Below are 12389 nucleotides of genomic sequence, written 5' to 3'. Positions count from 1 at the left end.
ACCAGGTAGGCTAGTTGAGAACAAGTTCTCATTTGCAACTGCGACCTGGCCAAGATAAAGCATAGCAGTGTGAACAGACAACACAGAGTTACACATGGAGTAAACAATAAACAAGTCAATAACATGGTAGAAAAAAAGAGAATCTATATACAATGTGTGCAAAAGGCATGAGGTAGGCAATAAATCGAATAATTACAATTTAGCAGATTAACACTGGAGTGATAAATCATCAGATGAACATGTGCAAGAAGAGATACTGGTGTGCAAAAGAGCAGAAAAGTAAATAAATAAAAGCAGTATGGGGGGTGAGGTAGGTAAATTGGGTGGGTAGTTTACAGATGGACTATGTACAGCTGCAGCGATCGGTTAGCTGCTCGGATAGCAGATTTTTAAAGTTGTTGAGGGAGATAAAAGTCTCCAACTTCAGAGATTTTTGCAATTCGTTCCAGTCGCAGGCAGCAGAGAACTGGAAGGAAAGGCGTCCAAATGAGGTTTTAGCTTTAGGGATGATCAGTGAGATACACCTGCTGGAGCGCGTGCTGCGGGTGGGTGTAGCCATCGTGACCAGTGAACTGAGATAAGGCGGCACTTTACCTAGCATAGCCTTGTAGATGACCTGGAGCCAGTGGGTCTGACGACGAACATGTAGCGAGGGCCAGCCGACTAGGGCATACAGGTCGCAGTGGTGGGTCGTATAAGGTGCTTTAGTAACAAAACGAATGGCACTGTGATAAACTGCATCCAGTTTGCTGAGTAGAGTGTTGGAAGCTATTTTGTAGATGACATCGCCGAAGTCGAGGATCGGTAGGATAGTCAGTTTTACTAGGGTAAGTTTGGCGGCGTGAGTGAAGGAGGCTTTGTAGCGGAATAGAAAGCCGATTCTTGATTTGATTTTGGATTGGAGATGTTTGATATGAGTCTGGAAGGAGAGTTTGCAGTCTAGCCAGACACCTAGGTACTTATAGATGTCCACATATTCTAGGTCGGAACCGTCCAGGGTGGTGATGCTAGTCGGGCGTGCGGGTGCAGGCAGCGAACGGTTGAAAAGCATGCATTTGGTTTTACTAGCGTTTAAGAGCAGTTGGAGGCCACGGAAGGAGTGTTGTATGGCATTGAAGCTCGTTTGGAGGTTAGATAGCACAGTGTCCAAGGAAGGGCCGGAAGTATATAGAATGGTGTCGTCTGCGTAGAGGTGGATCAGGGAATCGCTCGCAGCAAGAGCAACATCATTGATGTATACAGAGAAAAGAGTCGGCCCGAGAATTGAACCCTGTGGTACCCCCATAGAGACTGCCAGAGGACCGGACAACATGCCCTCCGATTTGACACACTGAACTCTGTCTGCAAAGTAGTTGGTGAACCAGGCAAGGCAGTCATTAGAAAAACCGAGGCTACTGAGTCTGCCGATAAGAATATGGTGATTGACAGAGTCGAAAGCCTTGGCCAGGTCGATGAAGACGGCTGCACAGTAATGTCTTTTATCGATGGCGGTTATGATGTCGTTTAGTACCTTGAGCGTGGCTGAGGTGCACCCGTGACCGGCTCGGAACCCGGATTGCACAGCGGAGAAGGTACGGTGGGATTCGAGATGGTCAGTGATCTGTTTGTTGACTTGGCTTTCGAAGACCTTAGATAGGCAGGGCAGGATGGATATAGGTCTGTAACAGTTTGGGTCCAGGGTGTCTCCCCCTTTGAAGAGGGGGATGACCGCGGCAGCTTTCCAATCCTTGGGGATCTCAGATGATACGAAGGAGAGGTTGAACAGGCTGGTAATAGGGGGTGCGACAATGGCGGCGGACAGTTTCAGAAATAGGGGGTCCAGATTGTCAAGCCCAGCTGATTTGTATGGGTCCAGGTTTTCCAGCTCTTTCAGAACATCTGCTATCTGGATTTGGGTAAAGGAGAAGCTGGGGAGGCTTGGGCGAGTAGCAGCGGGGGGGGCGGGGCTGTTGGCCAAGGTTGGAGTCGCCAGGAGGAAGGCATGGCCAGCCATTGAGAAATGCTTGTTGAAGTCTTCGATTATCACGGAATTATCGGTGGTGACCGTGTTACCTAGCCTCAGTGCAGTGGGCAGCTGGGAGGAGGTGCTCTTGTTCTCCATGGACTTTACAGTATCCCAGAACTTTTTGGAGTTAGAGCTACAGGATGCGAATTTCTGCTTGAAAAAGCTGGCCTTTGCTTTCCTGACTGACTGCGTGTATTGGTTCCTGACTTCCCTGAACAGTTGCATATCGCGGGGGCTCTTCGATGTTATTGCAGTTCGCCACAGGATGTTTTTGTGCTGGTCGAGGGCAGTCAGGTCTGGAGTGAACCAAGGGCTATATCTGTTCTTGGTTCTGCATTTTTTGAACGGAGCATGCTTGTCTAATATGGTGAGGAAGTAACATTTAAAGAATGACCAGGCATCCTCAACTGACGGGATGAGGTCAATATCCTTCCAGGGTACCCGGGCCAGGTCGATTAGAAAGGCCTGCTCGCAGAAGTGTTTTAGGGAGCGTTTGACAGTGATGAGGGGTGGTCGTTTGACCGCGGACCCGTGGCGGATACAGGCAATGAGGCAGTGATCGCTGAGATCTTGATTGAAGACAGCAGAGGTGTATTTGGAGGGCAGGTTGGTCAGGATAATGTCTATTAGGGTGCCCATGTTTACGGATTTAGGGTTGTACCTGGTGGGTTCCTTGATGATTTGTGTGAGATTGAGGGCATCAAGCTTGGATTGTAGGACTGCCGGGGTGTTAAGCATATCCCAGTTTAGGTCACCTAACAGAACAAACTCTGAAGCTAGATGGGGAGCGATCAATTCACAGATGGTGTCCAGGGCACAGCTGGGAGCTGAGGGGGGTCGGTAGCAGGCGGCAACAGTGAGAGACTTATTTCTGGAGAGATTAATTTTTAAAATTAGAAGTTCGAACTGTTTGGGCATAGACCTGGAAAGTATGACAGAACTTTGCAGGCTATCTCTGCAGTAGATTGCAACTCCTCCCCCTTTGGCAGTTCTATCTTGACGGAAAGTGTTATAGTTGGGTATGGAAATCTCAGAATTTTTGGTGGCCTTCCTAAGCTAGGATTCGGACACGGCAAGGACATCAGGATTGGCAGAGTGTGCTAAAGCGGTGAGTAAGGCAAACTTAGGGAGGAGGCTTCTGATGTTGACATGCATGAGGCCAAGGCTTTTTCGATCGCAGAAGTCAACAAATGAGGGTGACTGGGGACATGCAGGGCCTGGGTTTACCTCCACATCACCCGAGGAACAGAGGAGTAGTAGGATGAGGGTGCGGCTAAAGGCTATCAAAACTGGTCGCCTAGAGCGTTGGGGACAAAGAATAAAAGGAGCAGATTTATGGGCGTGGTAGAATAGATTCTGGGCATAATGTGCAGACAGGGGTATGGAGGGGCGCGGGTACAGCGGAGGCAAGCCCAGGCGCTGGGTGATGATAAGAGAGGTTGTATCTCTGGACATGCTGGTCTCAATGGGTGAGGTCACCGCATGTGTGGGGGGTGGGACAAAGGGGGTATCAGAGGTACGGAGAGTGGAACTACAGGGTCCATTGCAAACCAAAACAATGATAATGAAAACTAGCCTGAACAACAGTATGCAAGGCATATTGATATTTGAGAGAGACATACAATAAGGCATAAAGTGATTGCAGGTCTTGATTGGGAGAGCTAGCTAAAACAACAGGTAAGATAACAGCAGCAATAACAGGGTGTTAGTCTAACACAGCAACAACAGGTGAAAATGGCGACGACTAGGCAGAGAGGGTCGGATTAACTACACACAGATCCTGAGTTAAAGCACAGAGCCGACAGGTAAAACACAAATAAACAGAATGGAGTACCGTGAATTAATGGACAGTCAAGCATGCATCAGCTATGTAGCCAAGTGATCATAGTGTCCAGGGGGCAGCCGTAGATGGAGCAGAGGAGGCCTCCACTAAGCTAGCACGCGGCGTATAAAGTTAGTAGCCCGGGGGGTGGTCTGCTCAGACGGAGGGGGTCTGCTCAGACGTGGTTGTGTCGACAGAGAATCCAAGCCAGATGGCGATGGCGAAAGAGAGGTTGTGAATTGTAGAATTGTGTTTGCTAACTGGTGCTAGCTTCGTGGCAGTGGCAGTGGCGCTAGCTCTTCAGCTAGCCGGCAGATGGGCCTAGCTCGAGGCTAGCTCAAGGCTAACTGGTGCTTGCTTCGGGACAGAGGTGTTAGCCAGTAGTAGCCACTCGGTTGCAGCTAGCTAGCTGTGATGATACGGTGTAATTGTCCAGAGCTTGCGTCAGGAATCCGGTGATGTGGTAGAGAAAAAGCAGTCCTATATGCTCTGGGTTGATATCGCGCTTGCAGCTAGCCGGCAGATGGGCCTAGCTCGAGGCTAGCTCAAGGCTAACTGGTGCTTGCTTCGGGACAGTGGTGTTAGCCAGTAGTAGCCACTCGGTTGCAGCTAGCTAGCTGTGATGATACGGTGTAATTGTCCAGAGCTTGCGTCAGGAATCCGGTGATGTGGTAGAGAGAAAGCAGTCCTATATGCTCTGGGTTGATATCGCGCTTGCAGCTAGCCGGCAGATGGGCCTAGCTCGAGGCTAGCTCAAGGCTAACTGGTGCTTGCTTCGGGACAGTGGTGTTAGCCAGTAGTAGCCACTCGGTTGCAGCTAGCTAGCTGTGATGATACGGTGTAATTGTCCAGAGCTTGCGTCAGGAATCCGGTGATGTGGTAGAGAGAAAGCAGTCCTATATGCTCTGGGTTGATATCGCGCTTGCAGCTAGCCGGCAGATGGGCCTAGCTCGAGGCTAGCTCAAGGCTAACTGGTGCTTGCTTCGGGACAGTGGTGTTAGCCAGTAGTAGCCACTCGGTTGCAGCTAGCTAGCTGTGATGATACGGTGTAATTGTCCAGAGCTTGCGTCAGGAATCTGGTGATGTGGTAGAGAAAAAGCAGTCCTATATGCTCTGGTTTGATATCGCGCTTGCAGACTGGCAGGTATTGGCCCGGTATTGAAGCTGGCTGTGTCCGAGTTGAGGGTGAAGACCGCAGCAGTGGCTAACTGACTACTAGCTAGTAGCTAGTTATCTGGCTAGCTTCTGCTTGGGGTTACGGTTCTAAAGTATAAAAAAATAGCAGGTCCGTACCACATTGGGTGAGGCGGAATGTAGGAATGTATATTCAGTTCCTAGATGGAAAGTGAAATTAAAATATATACGAAATGTATACGAAAAATACGAAGACTATTTACTATTTACACGCTACAGGACAATACAAACACACGTCCGACTGCTACGCCATCTTGGAATTGAAGGTAGGTTAGGGTTAGGCCCAAGCCGTCTAGGGTTAGGTCAGGGTTAGGCCCAAGCCGTCTAGGGTTAGGTCAGGGTTAGGCCCAAGCCGTCTAGGGTTAGGTTAGGGTTAGGCCCAAGCCGTCTAGGGTTAGGTCAGGGTTAGGCCCAAGCCGTCTAGGGTTAGGTCAGGGTTAGGCCCAAGCCGTCTAGGGTTAGGTTAGGGTTAGGCCCAAGCCGTCTAGGGTTAGGTTAGGGTTAGGCCCAAGCCGTCTAGGGTTAGGTTAGGGTTAGGCCCAAGCCGTCTAGGGTTAGGTCAGGGTTAGGCCCAAGCCGTCTAGGGTTAGGTTAGGGTTAGGCCCAAGCCGTCTAGGGTTAGGTTAGGGTTAGGCCCAAGCCGTCTAGGGTTAGGTTAGGGTTAGGCCCAAGCCGTCTAGGGTTAGGTCAGGGTTAGGCCCAAGCCGTCTAGGGTTAGGTCAGGGTTAGGCCCAAGCCGTCTAGGGTTAGGTCAGGGTTAGGCCCAAGCCGTCTAGGGTTAGGTCAGGGTTAGGCCCAAGCCGTCTAGGGTTAGGTCAGGGTTAGGCCCAAGCCGTCTAGGGTTAGGTCAGGGTTAGGCCCAAGCCGTCTAGGGTTAGGTCAGGGTTAGGCCCAAGCCGTCTAGGGTTAGGGCAGGGTTAGGCCCAAGCCGTCTAGGGTTAGGGCAGGGTTAGGCCCAAGCCGTCTAGGGTTAGGTCAGGGTTAGGCCCAAGCCGTCTAGGGTTAGGTCAGGGTTAGGCCCAAGCCGTCTAGGGTTAGGTTAGGGTTAGGCCCAAGCCGTCTAGGGTTAGGTTAGGGTTAGGCCCAAGCCGTCTAGGGTTAGGTTAGGGTTAGGCCCAAGCCGACTAGGGTTAGGTTAGGGTTAGGCCCAAACCGTCTAGGGTTAGGTTAGGGTTAGGCCCAAGCCGTCTAGGGTTAGGTTAGGGTTAGGCCCAAGCCGTCTAGGGTTAGGTTAGGGTTAGGCCCAAGCCGTCTAGGGTTAGGTTAGGGTTAGGCCCAAGCCGTCTAGGCGTTCGTTCCAATGCATTGTTTCCTGGGTTCACTGGTCATTTGTTGACTGGCGACAGGCCTTTTCCCCCTTGCTACCTGACCTTTCCCCCTTGCTACCTGGCCCTTTCCCCCTTGCTACCTGGCCTTTTCCCCCTTGCTACCTGGCCTTTTCCCCCTTGCTACCTGACCTTTCCCCCCTTGCTACCTGGCCTTTTCCCCTTGCTACCTGGCCTTTTCCCCTTGCTACCTGACCTTCCCCCCTTGCTACCTGGCCTTTTCCCCTTGCTACCTGACCTTTCCCCCTTGCTACCTGGCCCTTTCCCCCTTGCTACCTGACCCTTTCCCCCTTGCTACCTGACCCTTTCCCCCCTTGCTACCTGGCCTTTTCCCCCTTGCTACCTGGCCTTTTCCCCCTTGCTACCTGGCCTTTTCCCCTTGCTACCTGACCTTTCCCCCTTGCTACCTGGCCTTTTCCCCCTTGCTACCTGGCCTTTTCCCCCTTGCTACCTGACCTTTTCCCCCTTGCTACCTGACCTTTTCCCCCTTGCTACCTGGCCTTTTCCCCCTTGCTACCTGGCCTTTTCCCCCTTGCTACCTGGCCTTTTCCCCCTTGCTACCTGGCCTTTTCCCCCTTGCTACCTGGCCTTTTCCCCCTTGCTACCTGGCCTTTTCCCCCTTGCTACCTGGCCCTTTCCCCTTGCTACCTGGCCCTTTCCCCCTTGCTACCTGGCCCTTTCCCCCTTGCTACCTGGCCCTTTCCCCCTTGCTACCTGGCCCTTTCCCCCTTGCTACCTGGCCTTTTCCCCCTTGCTACCTGGCCTTTTCCCCCTTGCTACCTGGCCCTTTCCCCCCTTGCTACCTGGCCCTTTCCCCCCTTGCTGCCTGGCCCTTTCCTCCCTTGCTACCTGACCCTTTCCCCCTTGCTACCTATGCAACAACACAGCTAACACAATCACTTCAGACTGAAGCTGCAAAGACAGCAAACTAGCTGCATTTAGTTTTTCCTGCAGAATATGAATGTGCAAGTAGAGATACTGGGGTGCAAAGGAGCAAATTAAATAAATAAATACAGTATGGGGATGAAGTAGATTGGATGGGCTATTTACAGATGAGCTATTTACAGGTGCAGTGATCTGTGAGCTGCTCTGACAGCTGGTGCTTAAAGCTAGTGAGGGAGGTAAGTCTCCAGCTTCTGGAGAGAACCAAGGGCTATATCTGTTCCTGGTTCTACATTTTTTGAATAGGGAATGCTTATTTAAGATTGTGAGGAAGGCACTTTTAAAGAATAACCAGGCTTCCTCGACTGACGGAATGAGGTCAATATCCTTCCAGGATACCCGGGCCAGGTCGATTAGAAAGGCCTGCTCGCTGAAGTGTTTTAGGGAGCGTTTAACAGTGATAAGGGGTGGTCGTTTGACCGCAGACCCATTTACGGACGCAATGTGTATATCTCTCTACTCTCCATCCTGGGTGTCTCAATGTGTATATCTCTCTCTACTCTCCATCCTGGGGGTCTCAATGTGTATATCTCTCTCTACTCTCCATCCTGGGGGTCTCAATGTGTATATCTCTCTCTACTCTCCATCCTGGGGGTCTCAACGTGTATATCTCTCTCTACTCTCCATCCTGGGGGTCTCAACGTGTATATCTCTCTCTACTCTCCATCCTGGGGGTCTCAATGTGTATATCTCTCTCTACTCTCCATCCTGGGGGTCTCAACGTGTATAACTCTCTCTACTCTCCATCCTGGGGGTCTCAATGTGTATATCTCTCTCTACTCTCCATCCTGGGGGTCTCAATGTGTATATCTCTCTCTACTCTCCATCCTGGGGGTCTCAATGTGTATATCTCTCTCTACTCTCCATCCTGGGGGTCTCAACGTGTATATCTCTCTCTACTCTCCATCCTGGGGGTCTCAACGTGTATATCTGTCTTTTCTCCTTGTCCTCTCCAACAGGATTTATATGTATATATAATATTCTCTGTCCAACAGGAGGAGCTGGTGTCTCGTGTGGAGAAGATGCGTCAGGCCATTCTAGATGGCATCAACTTTACTCGTCCTCCTCCCCCTCTCCCGCCTCTTTCCTTCCTCCCCCCTCCCCCCTTCTACCCCCACTACCCCCCCCGGCCCATGGGTAACATGCCCCTCCACCACCCTCATCATCCTCACCACCACCCTCATCATCCTCACCACCACCCAGCCCAGCATAGACCCAGAGGCTTCCCAGGTAAGCAACACACACACGCATACATACACACACACGCATACACACACACTTACACATACACGCAGTTCACATATGTATAGACAAGCCTTGGTGTTTGTTTGGCAGATTAGAAACAGCCTGATGATCATTGTACTGATAGGTGTTCCAACTATACCATTTTCAACAGTTATGAAACACATTCTCATCCTGACTGTCTCCCCAGGTCTGCAGTCGATCCCCCCCCAGGGAGGGAAGTTGGAGATAGCCGGCATGGTGGTGGGCCAGTGGGCCGGGAACAAACCACTGCGTGGCAGAGGGGGGTTCAACATGCAGGTGGTGTCGGTCGGAGCAGGGAGCGGGTGAGACTCTGGCTGCTCTTTAAATTAAACTGTCTATATAATATAACCTTTTACTGATCTCTCCACCTCTCTCTGTCTCTCCTCGTCTCTCTCTCTCGCTCCCCGTCTGTCTCTCTCTCTCGCTCCCCGTCTGTCTCTCTCTCTCGCTCCCCGTCTGTCTCTCTCTCTCGCTCCCCGTCTGTCTCTCTCTCACTCCCCGTCTGTCTCTCTCTCACTCCCCGTCTGTCTCTCTCTCGCTCCCCGTCTGTCTCTCTCTCGCTCCCCGTCTGTCTCTCTCTCGCTCCCCGTCTGTCTCTCTCTCGCTCCCCGTCTGTCTTTCTCTCGCTCCCCGTCTGTCTCTCTCTCTCGTTCCCCGTCTGTCTCTCTCTCTCGCTCCCCGTCTGTCTCTCTCTCACTCCCCGTCTGTCTCTCTCTCTCACTCCCCGTCTGTCTCTCTCTCTCGCTCCCCGTCTGTCTCTCTCTCACTCCCCGTCTGTCTCTCTCTCTCACTCCCCGTCTGTCTCTCTCTCTCTCACTCCCCGTCTGTCTCTCTCTCTCTCACTCCCCGTCTGTCTCTCTCTCTCACTCCCCGTCTGTCTCTCTCTCTCTCACTCCCCGTCTGTCTCTCTCTCTCTCACTCCCCGTCTGTCTCTCTCTCGCTCCCCGTCTGTCTCTCTCTCACTCCCCGTCTGTCTCTCTCTCTCTCACTCCCCGTCTGTCTCTCTCTCGCTCCCCGTCTGTCTCTCTCTCGCTCCCCGTCTGTCTCTCTCTCGCTCCCCGTCTGTCTCTCTCTCGCTCCCCGTCTGTCTCTCTCTCGCTCCCCGTCTGTCTCTCTCTCGCTCCCCGTCTGTCTCTCTCTCGCTCCCCGTCTCTCTCTCTCGCTCCCCGTCTCTCTCTCTCGCTCCCCGTCTCTCTCTCTCGCTCCCCGTCTCTCTCTCTCGCTCCCCGTCTCTCTCTCTCGCTCCCCGTCTCTCTCTCTCGCTCCCCGTCTCTCTCTCTCGCTCCCCGTCTCTCTCTCGCTCCCCGTCTCTCTCTCGCTCCCCGTCTCTCTCTCGCTCCCCGTCTCTCTCTCTCGCTCCCCGTCTCTCTCTCTCGCTCCCCGTCTCTCTCCCTCGCTTCCCGTCTCGCTCTCTCTCGCTCCCCGTCTCTCTCGATCCCTGTCTCTCTCTCCCTCGCTCCCCGTCTCTCTCTCTCTCGCCCCCGTCTCTCTCGCTCCCGTCTCTCTCTCGCTCTCTCCGTCTCTCGCTCTCTCTCACTCTCCGTCTCTCTCGCGCGCTCCCCGTCTCTGTCTCTCCCCGTCTCTCTCGCTCGCTCTCTCTCACTCCCCGTCACTCTCTCACTCCCCGTCTCTCTCTCTCGCTCTCTCTCGCTCTCCGTTTCTCGGTCTCTCTCACTCTCCGTCTCTCGCGCGCTCCCCGTCTCCCTCTCTCGCGCTCCCCGTCTCGCTCTCTCGCGCTCCCCGTCTCTCTCGCTCCCCGTCTCTCTCTCTCGCTCCCCGTCTCTGTCTCTCCCCGTCTCTCCCTCTCGCTCCCCGTCTCGCTCTCTCGCGCTCCCCGTCTCTCGCTCCCCGTCTCGCTCTCTCGCGCTCCCCATCTCTGTCTCTCCCCGTCTCTCTCTCTCGCTCCCCGTGTCTCTTGCTCTCTGTCCCTCTCTCCAGAAGGGGTAAGGACATCCCAGTGAAAGCAGGACGAGGAGTTAAAAAGGTGACTGCCAAGTCTTTAAGGTTGGGCCATTTTATGATTGCATCGTCTATCGACGATGTTTGACTGCCATCGTTGATTGTGACGATATCATGATGTCACAAAATATGTTTTGGCATATTTGAGTCTGGCAGCACACAACAGCGCTGTGCAGTGAGCACACAGCAGGGCAACATACCAAATGGCGTATTCCCAATTGACCTTCGCCTCAATAGTCTATACATATGTGGTAGGTAGACTATTAACTTAATGCAAGAGAACAATGTAGCTTGTAGAAGAGAGCAGAGCAAAATGGCCGCTAGGTCCGTGGTCTCCTCTCCAATGTGGGATAATAATGGACCTTTGGCAGCACATACTCTGTGTCTTATTGTTTCAAAATCTTAATTTCCCTTTTTCCATTTGAAAGGGATTTGTTAGACCAGGCCTACTCTTTGATGATCAACCATGGAATGAGTCTATAGGCCTGAGTTCTATCTCAGTTTGTAGCCTAAATAAAAACATAGTATGGGCGCTGGAAAGGGGAGACTCTCACCAACACTATGGTGGGCTCCGTTTTGCTCTACCACCCCCACAAGTGTCGGGACTCGTCTGAAGGTAATCGGTACCGGTTTTAAAAATGAATGGAAGTATGAAGGTACTTTTGTGCCTACTCAAAAAAAAGGGTTTAATATGTGTAACAAAAATATATATCTATTAACATACACACACACTACCATACAAAAAATTCGGAGTCACTTAGAAATGTCCTTGTTTTTGAAAGAAAAGACAAAAAATGTCAATTTAAAATAACATCAAATTGATCAGAAATACAGTGTAGACATTGTTAATGTTAATGACTATTGTAGCTGGAAACGGCTGATTTTTAATGGAATATCTACATAGGCGTACAGAGGCCCATTATCAACAACCATCACTCCTGTGTTCCAATGGCACGTTGTGTTAGCTAATCCAAGTTTATCATTTTAAAAGGCTAATTGATCATTAGAAAACCCTTTTGCAATTATGTTAGCACAGCTGAAAACTTTTGTTCTGATTAAAGAAGCAATAAAACTGTCCTTCTTTAGACTAGTTGAGTTTCTAGAGCATCAGCATTTGTGGGTTCGAATACAGGCTCAAAATGGCCAGAAACAAAGCACTTTCTATGTGACCCCAAACTTTTGAATGGTAGTGTATATTTTATATTTGAGATTCTTTAAAGTAGACACCCTTTGCATACTTTGGCGTTCTCTCAACCAGCTTCACCTGGAATTCTTTTCCAACAGTCTTGAAGGAGTTCCCACATATGCTGAGCAATTGTTGGCTGCTTTTCCTTCACTCTGCGGTCCAACTCATCCCACACCATCTCAATTGGGTTGAGGTCGGGTGATTGGCTCCGCCGCTCGTCGGATGTGGCAGGGCTTGCAAACTATTACACAGACTACAAAGGGAAGCACAGCCGAGCGCTGCCCAGTGACAAGCCTACCAGACGAGCTAAATTACTTCTATGCCCGCTTCGAGGCAAGTAACACTGAAACATGCATGAGAGCACCAGCTGTTCCAGACGACTGTGTGATCACGCTCTCCGTAGCCGATGTAAGACCTTTAAAAAGGTCAACATTCACAAGGCCGCTGGCCACACGCATTACCAGTACGTGTACTCCGAGCATGGGCTGACCAACTGGCAAGTGTCTTCACTGACATTTTCAACCTCTCCCTGTCTGAGTCTGTAATACCAACGCAGTCCCTGTGCTCAAGAACACTAAGGCAACCTGCCTAAATGACTACCGACCTGTAGCACTCACATCTGCAGCCATGAAGTGCTTTGAAAAGCTGGTCATGGCTCACATCAACACCGATATCCCAGAAACCCTAGAC

The 12389-nt window shown here is 51.4% G+C and overlaps 1 protein-coding gene across 2 annotated transcripts in view; it reads left to right on the top strand.

Annotated features, from left to right (window-relative positions):
• LOC139543181 (constitutive coactivator of PPAR-gamma-like protein 2) overlaps window positions 1–12389 on the top strand; it is a 128436-nt gene that overhangs the window by 106615 nt on the left and 9432 nt on the right. Inside the window, exons 13-15 of one of the 2 annotated variants that reach the window (XM_071349445.1) lie at window positions 8284–8518; window positions 8721–8856; window positions 10493–10538. In XM_071349445.1, coding sequence (XP_071205546.1) covers window positions 8284–8518; window positions 8721–8856; window positions 10493–10538 — 417 coding nt within the window. Of the gene's footprint in view, window positions 1–8283; window positions 8519–8720; window positions 8857–10492; window positions 10559–12389 lie in introns of both variants that reach the window. The other variant, XM_071349446.1, reaches the window with a different exon arrangement.

Source organism: Salvelinus alpinus, chromosome 17 (genome assembly GCF_045679555.1).
Source record: "Salvelinus alpinus chromosome 17, SLU_Salpinus.1, whole genome shotgun sequence".
NCBI classification, from domain to species: domain Eukaryota; kingdom Metazoa; phylum Chordata; class Actinopteri; order Salmoniformes; family Salmonidae; genus Salvelinus; species Salvelinus alpinus.
This window is presented reverse-complemented; position numbering and strand designations above follow the sequence as displayed.